Source organism: Panthera pardus, unplaced genomic scaffold (assembly GCF_024362965.1).
Source record: "Panthera pardus isolate Hobbes unplaced genomic scaffold, ASM2436296v1 HiC_scaffold_15, whole genome shotgun sequence".
Taxonomy (NCBI): domain Eukaryota; kingdom Metazoa; phylum Chordata; class Mammalia; order Carnivora; family Felidae; genus Panthera; species Panthera pardus.
The window spans coordinates 64567326-64580468 of NW_026526710.1; the positions used below are offsets into that span (position 1 = coordinate 64567326).

The window sequence follows — 13143 nt, forward strand, 5'->3', positions numbered from 1 at the left end:
GTATGTGGTCAGTGTCAAAGAGGGCATACACAAGAACACTGCAGGAGTTTAGGCAAGGAGAATGTCACCCGGTACACTTCCGGAATGGGAACTCTGGAGTGGAAGTGAGATGCCATCTGGGTTGAGTGGTGGGCAAGACTTCAGTGAGTGGGGAGGAAGCAGGAGAACATTTCAGGAACTGGGAAGGTGGAAGGAATTGAAAGAGTGTACTTAGAAGCCCATGAGAAAGGCAGAGTGGCTGGAAGCAAGTCTTCCCAAGGTGACACGGTACCTGCCCACTGGAGCCAGCCGCGTGTCAGGGAGACCACTCACTCGCACCCACGCAGACACGCACGCATGCACACGTGCATATGTTCAGGGGGAGACAGCCCCTCCCTCACGTGAGGGGAAGAGGAAAGAGTGTTAAAAATAAGTAAAGCACCTCTTAATTGTTCACAGATTATCTGCATTGCAGCTGATCTGGAACAAATCCTGCTCTCGCTTGCTGGTGATGTCATCTCCTCCTTGCTTAGGTGCTCGGTCCTGTCTGTTTACAACCCAGTGGGAGCTGGAAAGGGAAGAAGGCTTAAGCGTCTCTTCTCATAAAGCAAAATATATAATTGCCTGCTTGCTGTGCCCTTGGGAACTGGACAGGCATGTGGGTAGACAGTGAAAGAAGCTCCGGTTTAGTTTGTTACGTGATGGGCAGCAAGAGCCAGAGGAGGATGGACTGGAGCGCTAGGGTGGTTCTTTTGTTCCCCTGAATTAGGTATCCCGGCGGACTTCGCTAGCATGGGCCACAGAGGCTGGTCCCAGCACTGTCTCTAATCGGCGAGGGATGCTCAGAGTGAATGGTATTCATTTCTCAGTTCATCAAATGTGTTTTGCCCCTGTCTACGCCAGAAACATTGAGCTGGTGTTCTCTGAGCCTCGGTGCCCTCATCTGCAAAGTGAGGACTTGGGCCAGAATCATTATCTCTCAGTGGAGGTGCTGGCACCTGGGGGTGGGTGTCAGTTATTCACTGATGGAGCTGCTTGGCAAGGTGGTTAGGGTTCTGGCCCTGAGCATTAAAGGCCAGTAATGACTCCTGGTCAGATGAACCAAGGAGGGCAGTACCATCCCCAGTTAAGGACCACTGGACTTGTTTGCTATGATCACTTCCCAGTCTGAAATTCTGTAAGACTGTGGTTATTTTGCTGCTGGGACCAATAAAAACATCCAGAGTAGGATTGCTGAAGATTTTGTCAAAACGGTAGAATACTAGGTGCCTCTTATACAAATGCAAGGAAATTTTTAACAAAGTCATCAATAGCTGACCTCTCTTGAGCAATCACTGTGTTCCAGGCCCTTGGCAAATCTCTTTCATTAGAAGTCTTTAGAGGGGATCTGATGGTTTACTATTTCAGGTCATCTGTGTCCCCTTATTGTCCCCCTTAATTTCAGACATTGAGTTTACTGTTGTTTTGTTTCGTTTAGCATTTGCAGAGTTGTGCAAAGTTCAGATATGAAAGCATCTCTACAGGGGGCCCTATAGTATGGTAAGAACTAGATTCACTCCTTTGTGCAGGGTACAGTGTCTGTTCTCTGACTGTCCATGGACTTAATAAACTTATAAAAGCTGCCAGTCCCTCAGAAGCCATAACATTGCCTTTACTCCAGAGGTCTGAATTTACATTGTCTTGCAGTTTTTTTCTCCCCATGTAGGCTCTATGCCTGTAATTTGAGTCAGCAGCCACCAGGGGGCAGTCATGATAGGATTTGAGCCATTGCTTTGAAGAGCTAGGTCCCCACCATCAAAGAGAATACAGTTCACCATGCCAGTCCTGGTGTCATGCTAAGAAGTCTGTGCCCTGCCTTGCTGGGCAGAGAATCCCTTTTTTAGGGTGGCAATAAAATTTCCTTGTTACTTGGTATGTGTGCTTTTGCCACCTCTGTGGAAAGCAAGAGATACACATGTAACTAAACATCAGCACGTGGCAAATTCCCTCAAAATATTCAAAGACATTTGCAAAAGAAGGAAGAAAAGGGGTCCAAGTACAAAAAAAAAAAAAAAAAAAATTATCGATCCTTTATTTTTTGTCTCCAGTTAGTTAGTTTTTATGATCAACACTCCCAGCAAGTGCTGATGTATGTGTTTGGAGAGCATAGCAAATTAATTTCTCCAAAGTCAGAGTGGATCATTCCCACCCACAATTGGTGTGTGTTAACCTTTGGGGAGCAGGCATTTACACAAAAGGTGCACCATTTGATGATCCTATCAAATCAATCCATCTTCTCTCTCTTCCAGGGGAGCTCTGCCCACAGCAGGAGGGCTGGGCTGGCCGGGCAGTGCAAAGCCTGGAATCCCCTGAGCAAGCAGTGTTTCAGCTGGCTGGACAGATCAAATAACACTTGGGCTGGTTAACAAAGGACACACAAGTGGGAAGGTGTTGGAAGCTGGAGTGTGGAAATTTACCCAACGCTATTTCTTTGACAGGAAAGGAGACATGGTCTGAAAGATGCCGCATTCCTGCAGCCTCTCTGAGTCCAGCCGAACAGAGTCTTGTTCACGGTGGCGTGGATGAGGGGGTGACAGAGGATGCTGCCCCCTCGGAAGCCTCTGGAGGATCCTGGCGTGGCAGCTGAGTGCCCCTCGGATTTGGGACTTGAGGTGTAACTTGGTGTAGAGCTCAAGAAAGGTGGTTGGGTTCCTCCGGTTTTCTTCACCAGTGCTCACCAGCCTGATTTGGGCTATGAAACCTAGGAGGAGCTGGTAGAAAAGGGAGCTGGCGGACATAAAAGGAACGCCTAGAAGCCTCCAGAATCCATTGCCGGGATCCCTTCATACTGCTCAGGACACAATAGTTACCAAGCTGCCGGAGGCTGTGACAAAACGGAGCTTTGGACCATCGTAAAGGAACACAGCTCACTAACAGCTCTACGTTTCAGCCAGAAGGAACCTCTTTCGACAAAAGATTTAAAGGGGAGCGTTTCTGCATTTTTTACCTTGAGGTCCATTATGGTAGAAAACTTTACATCCACAAAGATGATGAGACTGGTTTTTCTTTCCAAGATGCTACGTTTTAAAAAAGCATGAGCCATTCTAAGCTTCGAGGAGAGTTCAGGGTACAGACGAGTTGGCAGACAGCCCTCCCAGTGCAAGTTAAGAAAACCCTCTGAGCCTTCTCCTTCCATAGCTCAGCAAGCATGGACATATGCCACTCTTGTCTCCAGGGAGCCGGTGGCAGCGACATCAGCGCGAGGAGAGGCATCCCTCGGCTTTGGGACTTGACAGAATGAGGTGTGCTGGGGAAGCCGCTACCCGGGACTTGGCCGATTTTGACCGCCCCTTCACCACACGGGCAGACCCTGACCACTGAGCCAACAATGGCCGAGAAGGGCGACTGCATCGCCAGTGTCTACGGGTATGACCTTGGTGGGCGCTTCATTGACTTCCAACCCCTGGGTTTTGGTGTCAATGGGCTGGTGCTGTCAGCTGTGGACAGCAGGGCCTGCCGGAAGGTGGCTGTGAAGAAGATCACCCTGAGTGACTCCCGCAGCATGAAGCATGCGCTCCGGGAGATCAAGATCATCCGGCGCCTGGACCATGACAACATCGTGAAGGTGTACGAGGTGCTGGGGCCCAAGGGCACTGACCTGCAGGGCGAGCTGTTCAAGTTCAGCGTGGCCTACATTGTCCAGGAGTACATGGAGACCGACCTGGCACGCCTGTTGGAGCAGGGCACGCTGACAGAGGAACACGCGAAGCTGTTCATGTACCAGCTGCTCCGAGGGCTCAAGTACATCCACTCCGCCAACGTGCTGCACAGGGACCTGAAGCCCGCCAACATCTTCATTAGCACGGAGGACCTCGTGCTCAAGATCGGGGATTTCGGGTTGGCGAGGATCGTTGACCAGCATTATTCACACAAGGTATGTCTGGCTGGAATGGCAGAAATGGGTGGTCCACAGAATCCTCCAGAGTGCTCACAGCTGTTCAGAAGGGTATTCCTAGCTCCGCTGGAATCAGGGGACTAGAGTCCGTACCTGGGAGGGGCTGGAGGGTGCCAGAAAGATCACTGGCCTGAGCAGCAGTTGCTGGCCAAGCAGGGGCTGGGGCTGGTGGCCTGGTTCTCAGTCTTGGCTCTGCCCCATGGCCGTGACCAAGAATTCCTAGCTGCACAAGATAGGGTTGGACTAGATGATCTCTCAGATTTCTTCCAGCTCTAAACTCTATGGCTTCAAAACTGTGTGGTTGGTGAATTTGCTTCTAGCATCCTCTTATCCCTGCCATCCACCTAATACCACCTCTCCCTCCTGTCCGCTCAGGACTCCCACTGAGGCCCCTCACCATAGCAGCCTCATGCTCCAGTTCAGCTTGCTTCCTCTTCGCACTCTGTGTCCCATTCTCTCTCTCCGTGGACAGAGGGCACGAACAGTTTACCCGATAAACGAATCCTCAGTATACACTGTCTAGCTAATGGCTCAGCTCTCCTAGGTCCCATGATGCCCTGGCCCCTCGGGGCCATACTGAAGCTACAGGTGTCTAGACGGTCCTGAGACCCCACGTCTCCACCAGCCACAGAGACATAGCTGACCCAGCCACACTGATGGAGATATCGACACTCATTCTCAAGGCCCCGGGCCGCTCTTCTTAACTAATCCACTGCTTCCTTCAGGAGCTGGGAGTCCTTTGAAGTTGTATTCCCCCTACCCCTGGTTCCTGCCGCTTTAGGGGAGCTGCTGAATACATGTCACAAGACATCCCTCAACAGAGCTGTGGGGTGGGTGTGATTACCAGCCTTCTGCCAGAAGCCTTGAACCATGAATTTTTATTAGAATGAAAACACTCCCTAGGATGTAGGTGTGCCATAAACTGTTATCAGCCAAGGGGCTGAGGTGGGTCACGAAAGGGGAGGGTAGCTCTGACCTGGAACGTGCTTCAGCTTTCTCCCTGAGGCCTCATTCCTCTGCTTTCCCTTGCCACCTTATTTGCTGGCAGCCAGAAGGTCACAGACTCCCAGAAAGGCACTGACCTGTCCTGCAGGTGCGGTGAGAGGGTGTCCAGGGGGAGGGGGAAGGGCAGGGTTCCCTGTCCCACCCTCACCCTCTGGAACTTGGGCTCCAGCCCAGATTTCAGACCCCGAATCAGCCCAGCTGGCTCTAGTTCCTCACCGTCACCTTAACCACGAACTTGCCCCCTGTCCCTCTTCCGGTGGCCAGGCCATCTGTCAAAACTGATAGCTGACTTTGTAGGCAAGAATATCCACAGTTAAAAACAAAATGAAACAAAGCCCTTCCTCATGCCCTTTGCTGTTTGTAACCTTCACTTGCTTCTAAGAAGCAATGACTCCAAACAATCAAACTGAAGGTTTTAACCTAAATCAATTCTTATTTGGTAAGAGGCCCATAGAATCCATGACACTTGTTTCTGGGATGCGCAAAATCACTTTCAGAATTGGAATAAACCAGTACCTTTGGGAGCAAAGCTAGGACCTTCCTAGATGAAAGGGTCTGATTACGTGATGTATTCCAGGGAACATGCTCTGAACAGAACTCAGAAGACCTTTGCTAACGTCAGGGAAGGTGATTTGTGGGGGTGAAGATCTGCTGTAGTAACACTTGTTAGGTGCGGGGTGTGAGGAAGCAGGGAGGCAGGGGTCCAGGCTCCCCTCTGACACCTGCTGTCTAGGGACACGGACAGTCCCTTTTCCTCTGGGAGCCCTGGTTCCCCTGTTGTTGATGGGATGATAATATATGCCTTCTGCCCCACTGGCTTGTGGTTACAGATCAAAATACAGCATGGATGTAAAGTCCCTTGGAAAGCAGTAAGGAGCCCATCCATTTGTGCAGTGAGTGTTTGCTGAGCACACCGGGCCCAGGCCCACGTTCACCAGCCACCAGCTCTAAGTGACTGTGCTCCTGTCCCCCAGGGATGGGCAGACACCGCTCTGGCTAGGACTTTTCATTTTCCTGATGCCGAAGAAATTTAGATGTTCTGACTTATTCTCCTTAGAGTCTCTTGAATAAAATTAGCTGTGGGTGGTTAAAAAAAAATCATTGGAGCCAGTTGTGAGCCCTGCGTTTGGCCGGTGTCCCCCACACCCCTTCTCCCTCATACACTGCCGGCTTTTAGTCTCCTCCTTATTCTTCTTCGGGTGATGACAAAAGCTTTATATTTGGTGCTTTTATTTACCTAATATGCACTTAAATCAGTTCTCATTTAATCCCCAAAGTGCTGTGAGGCACTTAGGGCAAAGGGTCCATTTTAAAATGGAGAGCAACGGCTGTCTTGAGATTATTTGGCTGACTGACCGGAGGGGCTCTAGAACGTGGGCCTTCTCGCATCTCAATGCATGGCCTCTCCACACACCATCTCCTTCATGAAGGCTTGCTGGTCCTCGGTGGGAATTCATCTTTCCTTCTTGTGAACTCCCATGTCAGTTCTCCCCCATCCCATTACCTGGACCTTCTAGCATCTAGCATTCTCTGCTCTGTCTTGTGGGTCATTGTGTTTGCCTCTTCTGTGCTCCCCTTGGCTGAGAGCCCCTCGGTTCTTGAGGGTGCGTTGTGTTCATCTTGTTTTCCCCAGGGAGTCCGGTGGCTGCTCCTGAGACATGGCCCTGTTGATCTTGTTGACTGTCTCAAACAGATGGGAGAATAGGCATTTACCAACACATTCCAGATAGAAAGCTAGTTGGGTTCATTGATTCCATGTGGTTAGAGTGTTTGACTCTCAGAAAGAGAACACGTACTTCTTCCAGCCAGAGGATTGGTTGGGGTCAGACGTGTGTCTCTGGACCCCTCCTGAAGTAGTATGCATTCTGCACTCACCTTGAAGAAGATTGTGCTCATTTGGGCCACAGCCAGTGCCTTTGTGTGGGTTATACAAGGGCATCCTTTTTGCAGGCTGATTCAGCCCAGGGCCAGGGGCAGGCTTTGTGATCTGACTGGCAGCTGGACTCGGGCCCCTTGGCTAAGCATGACCCACCCAGCAGTACGCAGCACCTGGTCTCACTCTCCTCACTGTGACTTCTTCCTGGGTGGACAGTGAGTCTCCTTCACTTCCACACCCCCTCATCTAGCGCAGGGCCTGCCACGGGGTAAGTGTCCGCTGAGTTTGTCTGGTAAAGGAGGTACCAACCCAGATGGCCTTCTCCTCTCCAGTGATCAGCTGGCAGCATTGGGGCTTAAGGCACAGTCAGGGAGCATGCTGGGTCTCCCCTACCCCTCCTCCCTCAGGGGGTCTCAGTCTTTGCCGGGTCCAGAGGACAGCTGGAGTTCCCAGTTAGTCCACACTGTCACGGAGATGACAGCAGGTGACAGTGGGGGTGCTCTAATGGCTTTCTCAATGGCACAGGGAGCACGTGTCTCCTGTGTCACTGTTACTCACCTCACTGATGTGTGTGACGTCAGGCAAATCTTTCACTGTGCAGCTCATTCCTGAATATGAGATCTGTACGAAGACCTTGCCGTCACCTCGTCCGTCCCCTTCATTTCACAGTTGACAAAGCCGAGGCCTCGGAAGGGGAGGAGACCCCCTCAAGACCTCACAATGAGTGGCCAATGCACACACTTCAACTCCACGCCCGCTGGCTTTTCTGTGCCTCTTCTCTGTTGTCTTCTCTGTCAAATAGGGTCATTCCCATTCTGCTTGTTTCATAGGATTCTTCTTAGAGTCAAATGAAAGTGGAAGATATCAGAGTGCTTTCATATGTACGAAGAGCTAAATCACTAACAGAACTATATGCCCAGCAGATGCCATGATAATACCACACAGACATTCGGGTCTTGGTTTCCCCTGCACGGAAATATGGAACCATCTCCTGACCTGACCAAAGGGGGAGTCATGAGACCCTACCTGAAAGGTGGCTTCCCAGCCTCTGCTCCTGTTGTGAATCCCTTTCTGCCCACCTCCTCAGCCAGCCTGCTGAGTAGTTCCTTGTTGTTCGTATCGAGAAGAGGCTGCTGAAGGGTCAGAGCATGTTTAACTTTGAATTTATCCTATTAGGAAGTAGATGATCTCCAAAGAGGAAAACAAATGTTGTTTAAGACTTCACTGAATCCTGTGTAAATTCCAAGAAGTGTCTGGAGCCCCCGGGAGCCTGCAGCATGCGGACAGCCAGATGAGCTGTGTGAACACAGGTTTGTCCTGGAGGGGCCACCCGTGGCTAGGGAAAGGAGCCACCCCTTGCTGGGGTTGCCGGGGTACAGCCAGCAGACTTGACTTTCGGGGGGCAGTAGGCAGAAAGTACCCAGGAAAGAAAGCAAGAGTAAGAGGCTCATCAGAATTTTGAGAGCCAGTGGCTCCTGTGTTTTGGCAGATCACTTGGGAAAGTCTTGAGTTTTCTGTTAGGCTGGCCTGCCTTTGGGCCCCGACCCCTTTCTGTGTCAGAGCCCTCTGTCCTAATACCCCATTCCCTATCAGAATGTGTTCACACTTTGCCTACATATCTCATAGAGATGCCTTACAAACTGATAGCACAGCAACGGATTCTCAAAGCGGGTGCCGGACCGGAGCATCGACCTCACCTAGGGGCTTGTCAATGATACAAAGTCTCTGGTTCCATCTCAGAGCTACCGAATCAGAAACTCGGGGTGGGGCCCGGAAAGCTGCATTTTAACAAGGCTTCGGGTGATTCTGGTGCCGGTTTAACTCTCAAGAACCACTGATCTGAAGACACGGAATGGCTTGGCTGTGGACAGAAAGCTGATGGTCCTGATGAGTTTGCTGGTTCCTGCAGCCATATTCTCAAACTTTAGCCCTTAGGAAGAAGGCTAAGAACTCCTAGATGATGGGGTTGTATTTGAAGCAGATACTTTAAGTAAATGGGGTTGTTAATGGTGAGGATATCAGGCACTGTGACAGGGAATTTTGAAGATTGTTTTAGGCAGGATGACTTTTACGGCCTCCATCACAGTACCCTGAAAACTGCCCACCTGCCCAGCGTCCCTCACATTTGGTAGAAAGCTACACGAACCACGGATCAACACCAAAAGGAGTGTCGGTTCTATTTAGGTGTGATTTTCACAATAGTTAGGTGATATGGGCAATGATTTTAGAAAACATGCCCTTTTCATTCTGGTGTAAGCTACTTCCCTCGATGTTATTCAACAACAGATATTGGTTTCACAGTTCAGTGAGACTGAGTGATTGAAGGCTCAGCAGATTGAAGGCTCAGTAGTTTGTTTAGGCTTGTGGTTCAAGGTCCCAAAGGAGGCAGAAGGGTGCGTGATGTCAAACACACACGGCCAGCTTGCAAAGGCTTTGCACCAAGCTTCTGTCGGCTGTGTTTATGCTGGTTTAATCATGCTGATCAACCCCACCTCCTGGCCACTGCCTTCCTTTGATGGCTTCTTGTCTATCTAGGCCAATATAACCTTCCCGTCTGCCTGGGCAGAACACACAGAAAGCCCCCCTAAAGCATGATTCCCTTGAAACTGAAACTCAGAGGAGGAATGCTCATTTCTGAGCCTAAAATAGGGTCTTTGCTGCTGATCAGGAGAGTGTCCACTTGTTCTCTGGGCTTAGATTTTGGATGATGTCCCCATTGCAGCTGTAGGGAGTGAGGCGTGGGTCCTGCGGGTAGGAAGTGAGGAAGGGCTTGCCCGGGACCCCACAATAGGCCTAGGGTCCACAGTGCCGGCCCCGGAGAGGCCCGGCCATACTGGGAGGCCAGCGTTTCATGAGAAAATGGGCTTGTCGGAGGACAACTTGCTGAAGGCCCAGCTAGAAGTTCTTAAGCTGCTAAGCATGTTATTCCAAATCAGTGGAGCTGAAAAGATTTATTTAAAAGGCTATGAAATATCCCTTTTTAAAAGGGAAAAACATGACCTTGGGGATTAGAACAGAGGTTGTACTAGAGAGTCAAGTGTCCCTGAACACTCAGGCCAACTTGGAAAGCTAATTTGGTTGGCTTTCAGTGCCTCCCTTCCCCTGCCCACTGAGCCCCCCACCCCTACTTGCTGGTCTTCACTCTGTCCCTGGGCCTCCTGGGGTCCTCTCTGCCCACTCCCAGAGCCTCATACCCAGGCCTCCTTTCCTGGGAAGCAACCCCACTTAGCTCCAGGGGTGGTATTAAAAATCTTTAACAACTGGCATGGCCCAGGCACCACTAATTGGAAAGGAAGCCGGCCAGAGGCCCAAGGGTCCCAGAGGTGCCCTGCTTGCCAGGAATTGACCCTTTATTGCCAGATCATAGCGAGATCTAGGAGTATCTGGGAGTGAGGCCAAAGTGATGAGTGAGGAAATCAGGGGCCTGGAGCAGTGCCTGTCTCCCAACCAGCTTACAGGTATTTCATTGTTCTACCGCTGGCCTAGCCGCATGGGTGCATACCGGCCATGCTCACTGCCATCTCAGAGCTCACTCTGTCTCATGTGCCTTTAGGTCTGCCTCTCACTGGGCTGAGCTATTGATTAAACGTGCAAAGGAACAGGGGAGCCTGGGTAGCTCAGTTGGTTAAGCATCTGACTCGATTTCAGCTCAGGTCATGATCTCGTGGTCTGTGGGTTCGAGCCCCGCATCTGGCTTTGTGCTTACAGCGTGGTTGGAGCCTGCTTGGGATTCTCTTCCTCTCCCTCTCTCTCTACCCTTCCTCTGCTTGCACTCTGCCTCTCTCTCTCAAAATAAATGAATAAACTTAAAAAAAAAAGTGTAAAGGGATCAGTAGCTGACTCCTTATTTTCCACAGCAGCCTACTGCCTCACTTGGTGCTCACGTCACAGCTGAAGTCTGCTTCCTGCCAGTGATGCTGGAGAGGGGCTAGTATTTCATGTAGCACAGGTTTGCTGGTGACAAATTCTTTATCTAGAAAGAGTCTTTATTTTGCTTTCATTTAAAAAAAAATTATTTATTTATTTTGAGAAAGAGAGAGTGAGCCTGAGCGGGGGAGGGGCAGAGAGAGAGACGGGAAGAGAGAGAGAATCCCAAGCAGGCTCCGCACTGTTAGTGCAGAGCCCCATGCAGGGTACGATCCCACAAACCGTGGGATCATGACCTGAGCTGAAATCCAGGCTTGGATGCTCAACCGACTGAGCCACCCGGGTGCCACAATTTTGCTCTCATTTTTGTTTTTTGTTTTTTGGTTTTTGGTTTTTTGGTTTTTTTTATGTTTATTTATTTTTGAGGCGTGGGCAGGGGCAGAGAGAGACAGAGACGCAGAATCCGAAGCAGGCTCCAGGCTCTGAGCTGTCAGCACAGAGCCCAACACAGGGCTCAAACTCAGCTGTGAGATCATGACCTGAGCCAAAGTCAAGGGTCAGGTGTTTAACCGACTGAGCCACCCAGGCACCCCTTTTCTGTCCTTTTTTAAAGAATGCATAATTTCTCTGGTTCTGTCTTTAACTTCACTGACCCTTTCTTCTACCATCTCTAATTTGTAATGAAGCTCATTTGGTAAATTTTTCATTTTAGATAACGTGCTTTTCCATTCTAGAATTTCCATTTGGCTCCTTTTTTTATAGTTTCCATTTATGTGCTGGGATTCCCCATCTTCATCCATTGAGATCATATTTTCCTTTAAATCCATGAAATATTTATAATAGCTGCTTTAAAGTCTTTGCTAATTCCAAACCTGGGACATTTCAGGGTTGTTTTGTATTGACTCCTTTTTTCTCCTGAATTTGGGTCACATTTTCATTCTTCACCCCATTTCTGGTAATTTTTGCTTATTCATGGATAGTGCAATTGGTACTCTGAAAGGGATCCTGAATTATATTGTCTTCCTTTAATGAGTTCAACACTGATTTTTGGTTTTGTTCTGGCAGGCAGTTAATTTACTGATGCTTCTCCTTAGTTTTGTTAAGGCTTGGTTTTAGGCTTTGAGAGTTTGATAGGGCAGGAATAGAATAACCCTTACTCTAGAGCACGGTCCTTATTCCCGGGACCTGGCCTTTCTGTTGTCTCACTGGAATGCCTGGTGTTCCCCTCTGGCTAGACTAGAACTCCTATGGATCCAGTGTCTCTATAACCTCTACTGTCCTTGGTTTGTTCTAGGTCCCACAGTAGCTGCTCTCTGCTAGCCCATGCCAGAGTCTCGCCCTGGGTAGGTGCAGCACAGCCATCAGCCGGAGCTCCATGCAGGACCACCCCCACCACCACCAACAACAACCTTCTGGGGCTCCCACCCTATTGAAGCTCCTTCCTCTCCAGTTCCCTGCCAGCTCTAGATGCTTCAGCAGCCCCAGACTCCAGTTTCTCCCTCCCCAGGTCACAAGGACAACCACATCCACTTCACCCTCCCTCCTTGTGCTGTGGTTAGGAAATCTACTCAGACAGAGGGCCAGGGAAGCTATGAAGTTCACCTTATGTGTCTCTTCCCTTCTCTCAGGGATCCTGCTCAGCCCATTGTCCAGTGCCTGAAAACATCTACTATTTATGTGTTTCCGGTTTTATCATTGCTTATGATAGGAGGGCAAATCCAGCACCAGTCACGCCTTCGTGGCCAGAAGCAGACAGCCCTCACATTTAATGATGTAATGCTCTGTGTGACTGATTATCCTTTAATGCAAGATCATAAGCACACCTTGAAGGAGCTGTTGATGACTTACTTATCTCTACATCCTTAGCTCAATGAACGTTATTCAATGGAATCAAGCAGAAAGCCTGGGGGCTAAGTGTTGAATAATGCGCTCCTCCTTCCCTTTATACCTGAGTGGACGTGCCAGTAAGGGACTCCCTTTCACACGGTATCTTCAGCCTGGTGGGGAGGGTCCCAGCTGCCCCAGGCCTTGTTCTTGTCCCTCCACTTGGGTACTCCCAGAGTGTAAATGTCTCGGACATGATACTGTCTTATTCCTGTCTTTATACTGCAGAAGAATGATTGGAAAATTGAGTCAAATCCTTTTTGATTTTCTCCTAAGTGTAGTGTGGTTTTTTTTAATTTTTTAAATGTTAATTTTTTTTAATTAAAAAAATTTGTTTAATGCTTATTTATTTTTGAGAGACAGAGAGACAGAGTATGAATGAGGGGAGATGGGCAGAGAGAGAGGGAGACACAGAATCCGAAGCAGGCTCCATGCTCTGAGCTGTCAGCACAGATGTGGGGCTCAAACCCACAAACTGTGAGATTATGACCTGAGCCAAAGTCGGACACAGCTGACTGTGCCGCCCAAGTGCCCTTAAGTGTCATTTCTTAAATCAGCCTTTGTTGGTTGCCTGTTGAGAAGACAGCAGTATAGAATA

At 49.6% G+C, this 13143-nt stretch overlaps 1 protein-coding gene across 4 annotated transcripts in view; it reads left to right on the forward strand.

Moving 5' to 3' along the window:
* The window catches only part of MAPK4 (mitogen-activated protein kinase 4), a 152522-nt gene that overhangs the window by 95202 nt on the left and 44177 nt on the right, over positions 1-13143 (forward strand). For 2 of the 4 annotated variants that reach the window (XM_053902724.1, XM_019464043.2), the window contains exon 2: positions 2268-3892. In XM_053902724.1, coding sequence (XP_053758699.1) covers positions 3347-3892 — 546 coding nt within the window. In that variant the 5' untranslated portion in view covers positions 2268-3346. The remainder of the gene's footprint in view (positions 1-2267; positions 3893-13143) is intronic. The other 2 variants (XM_019464045.2, XM_019464044.2) reach the window with 1 other exon arrangement.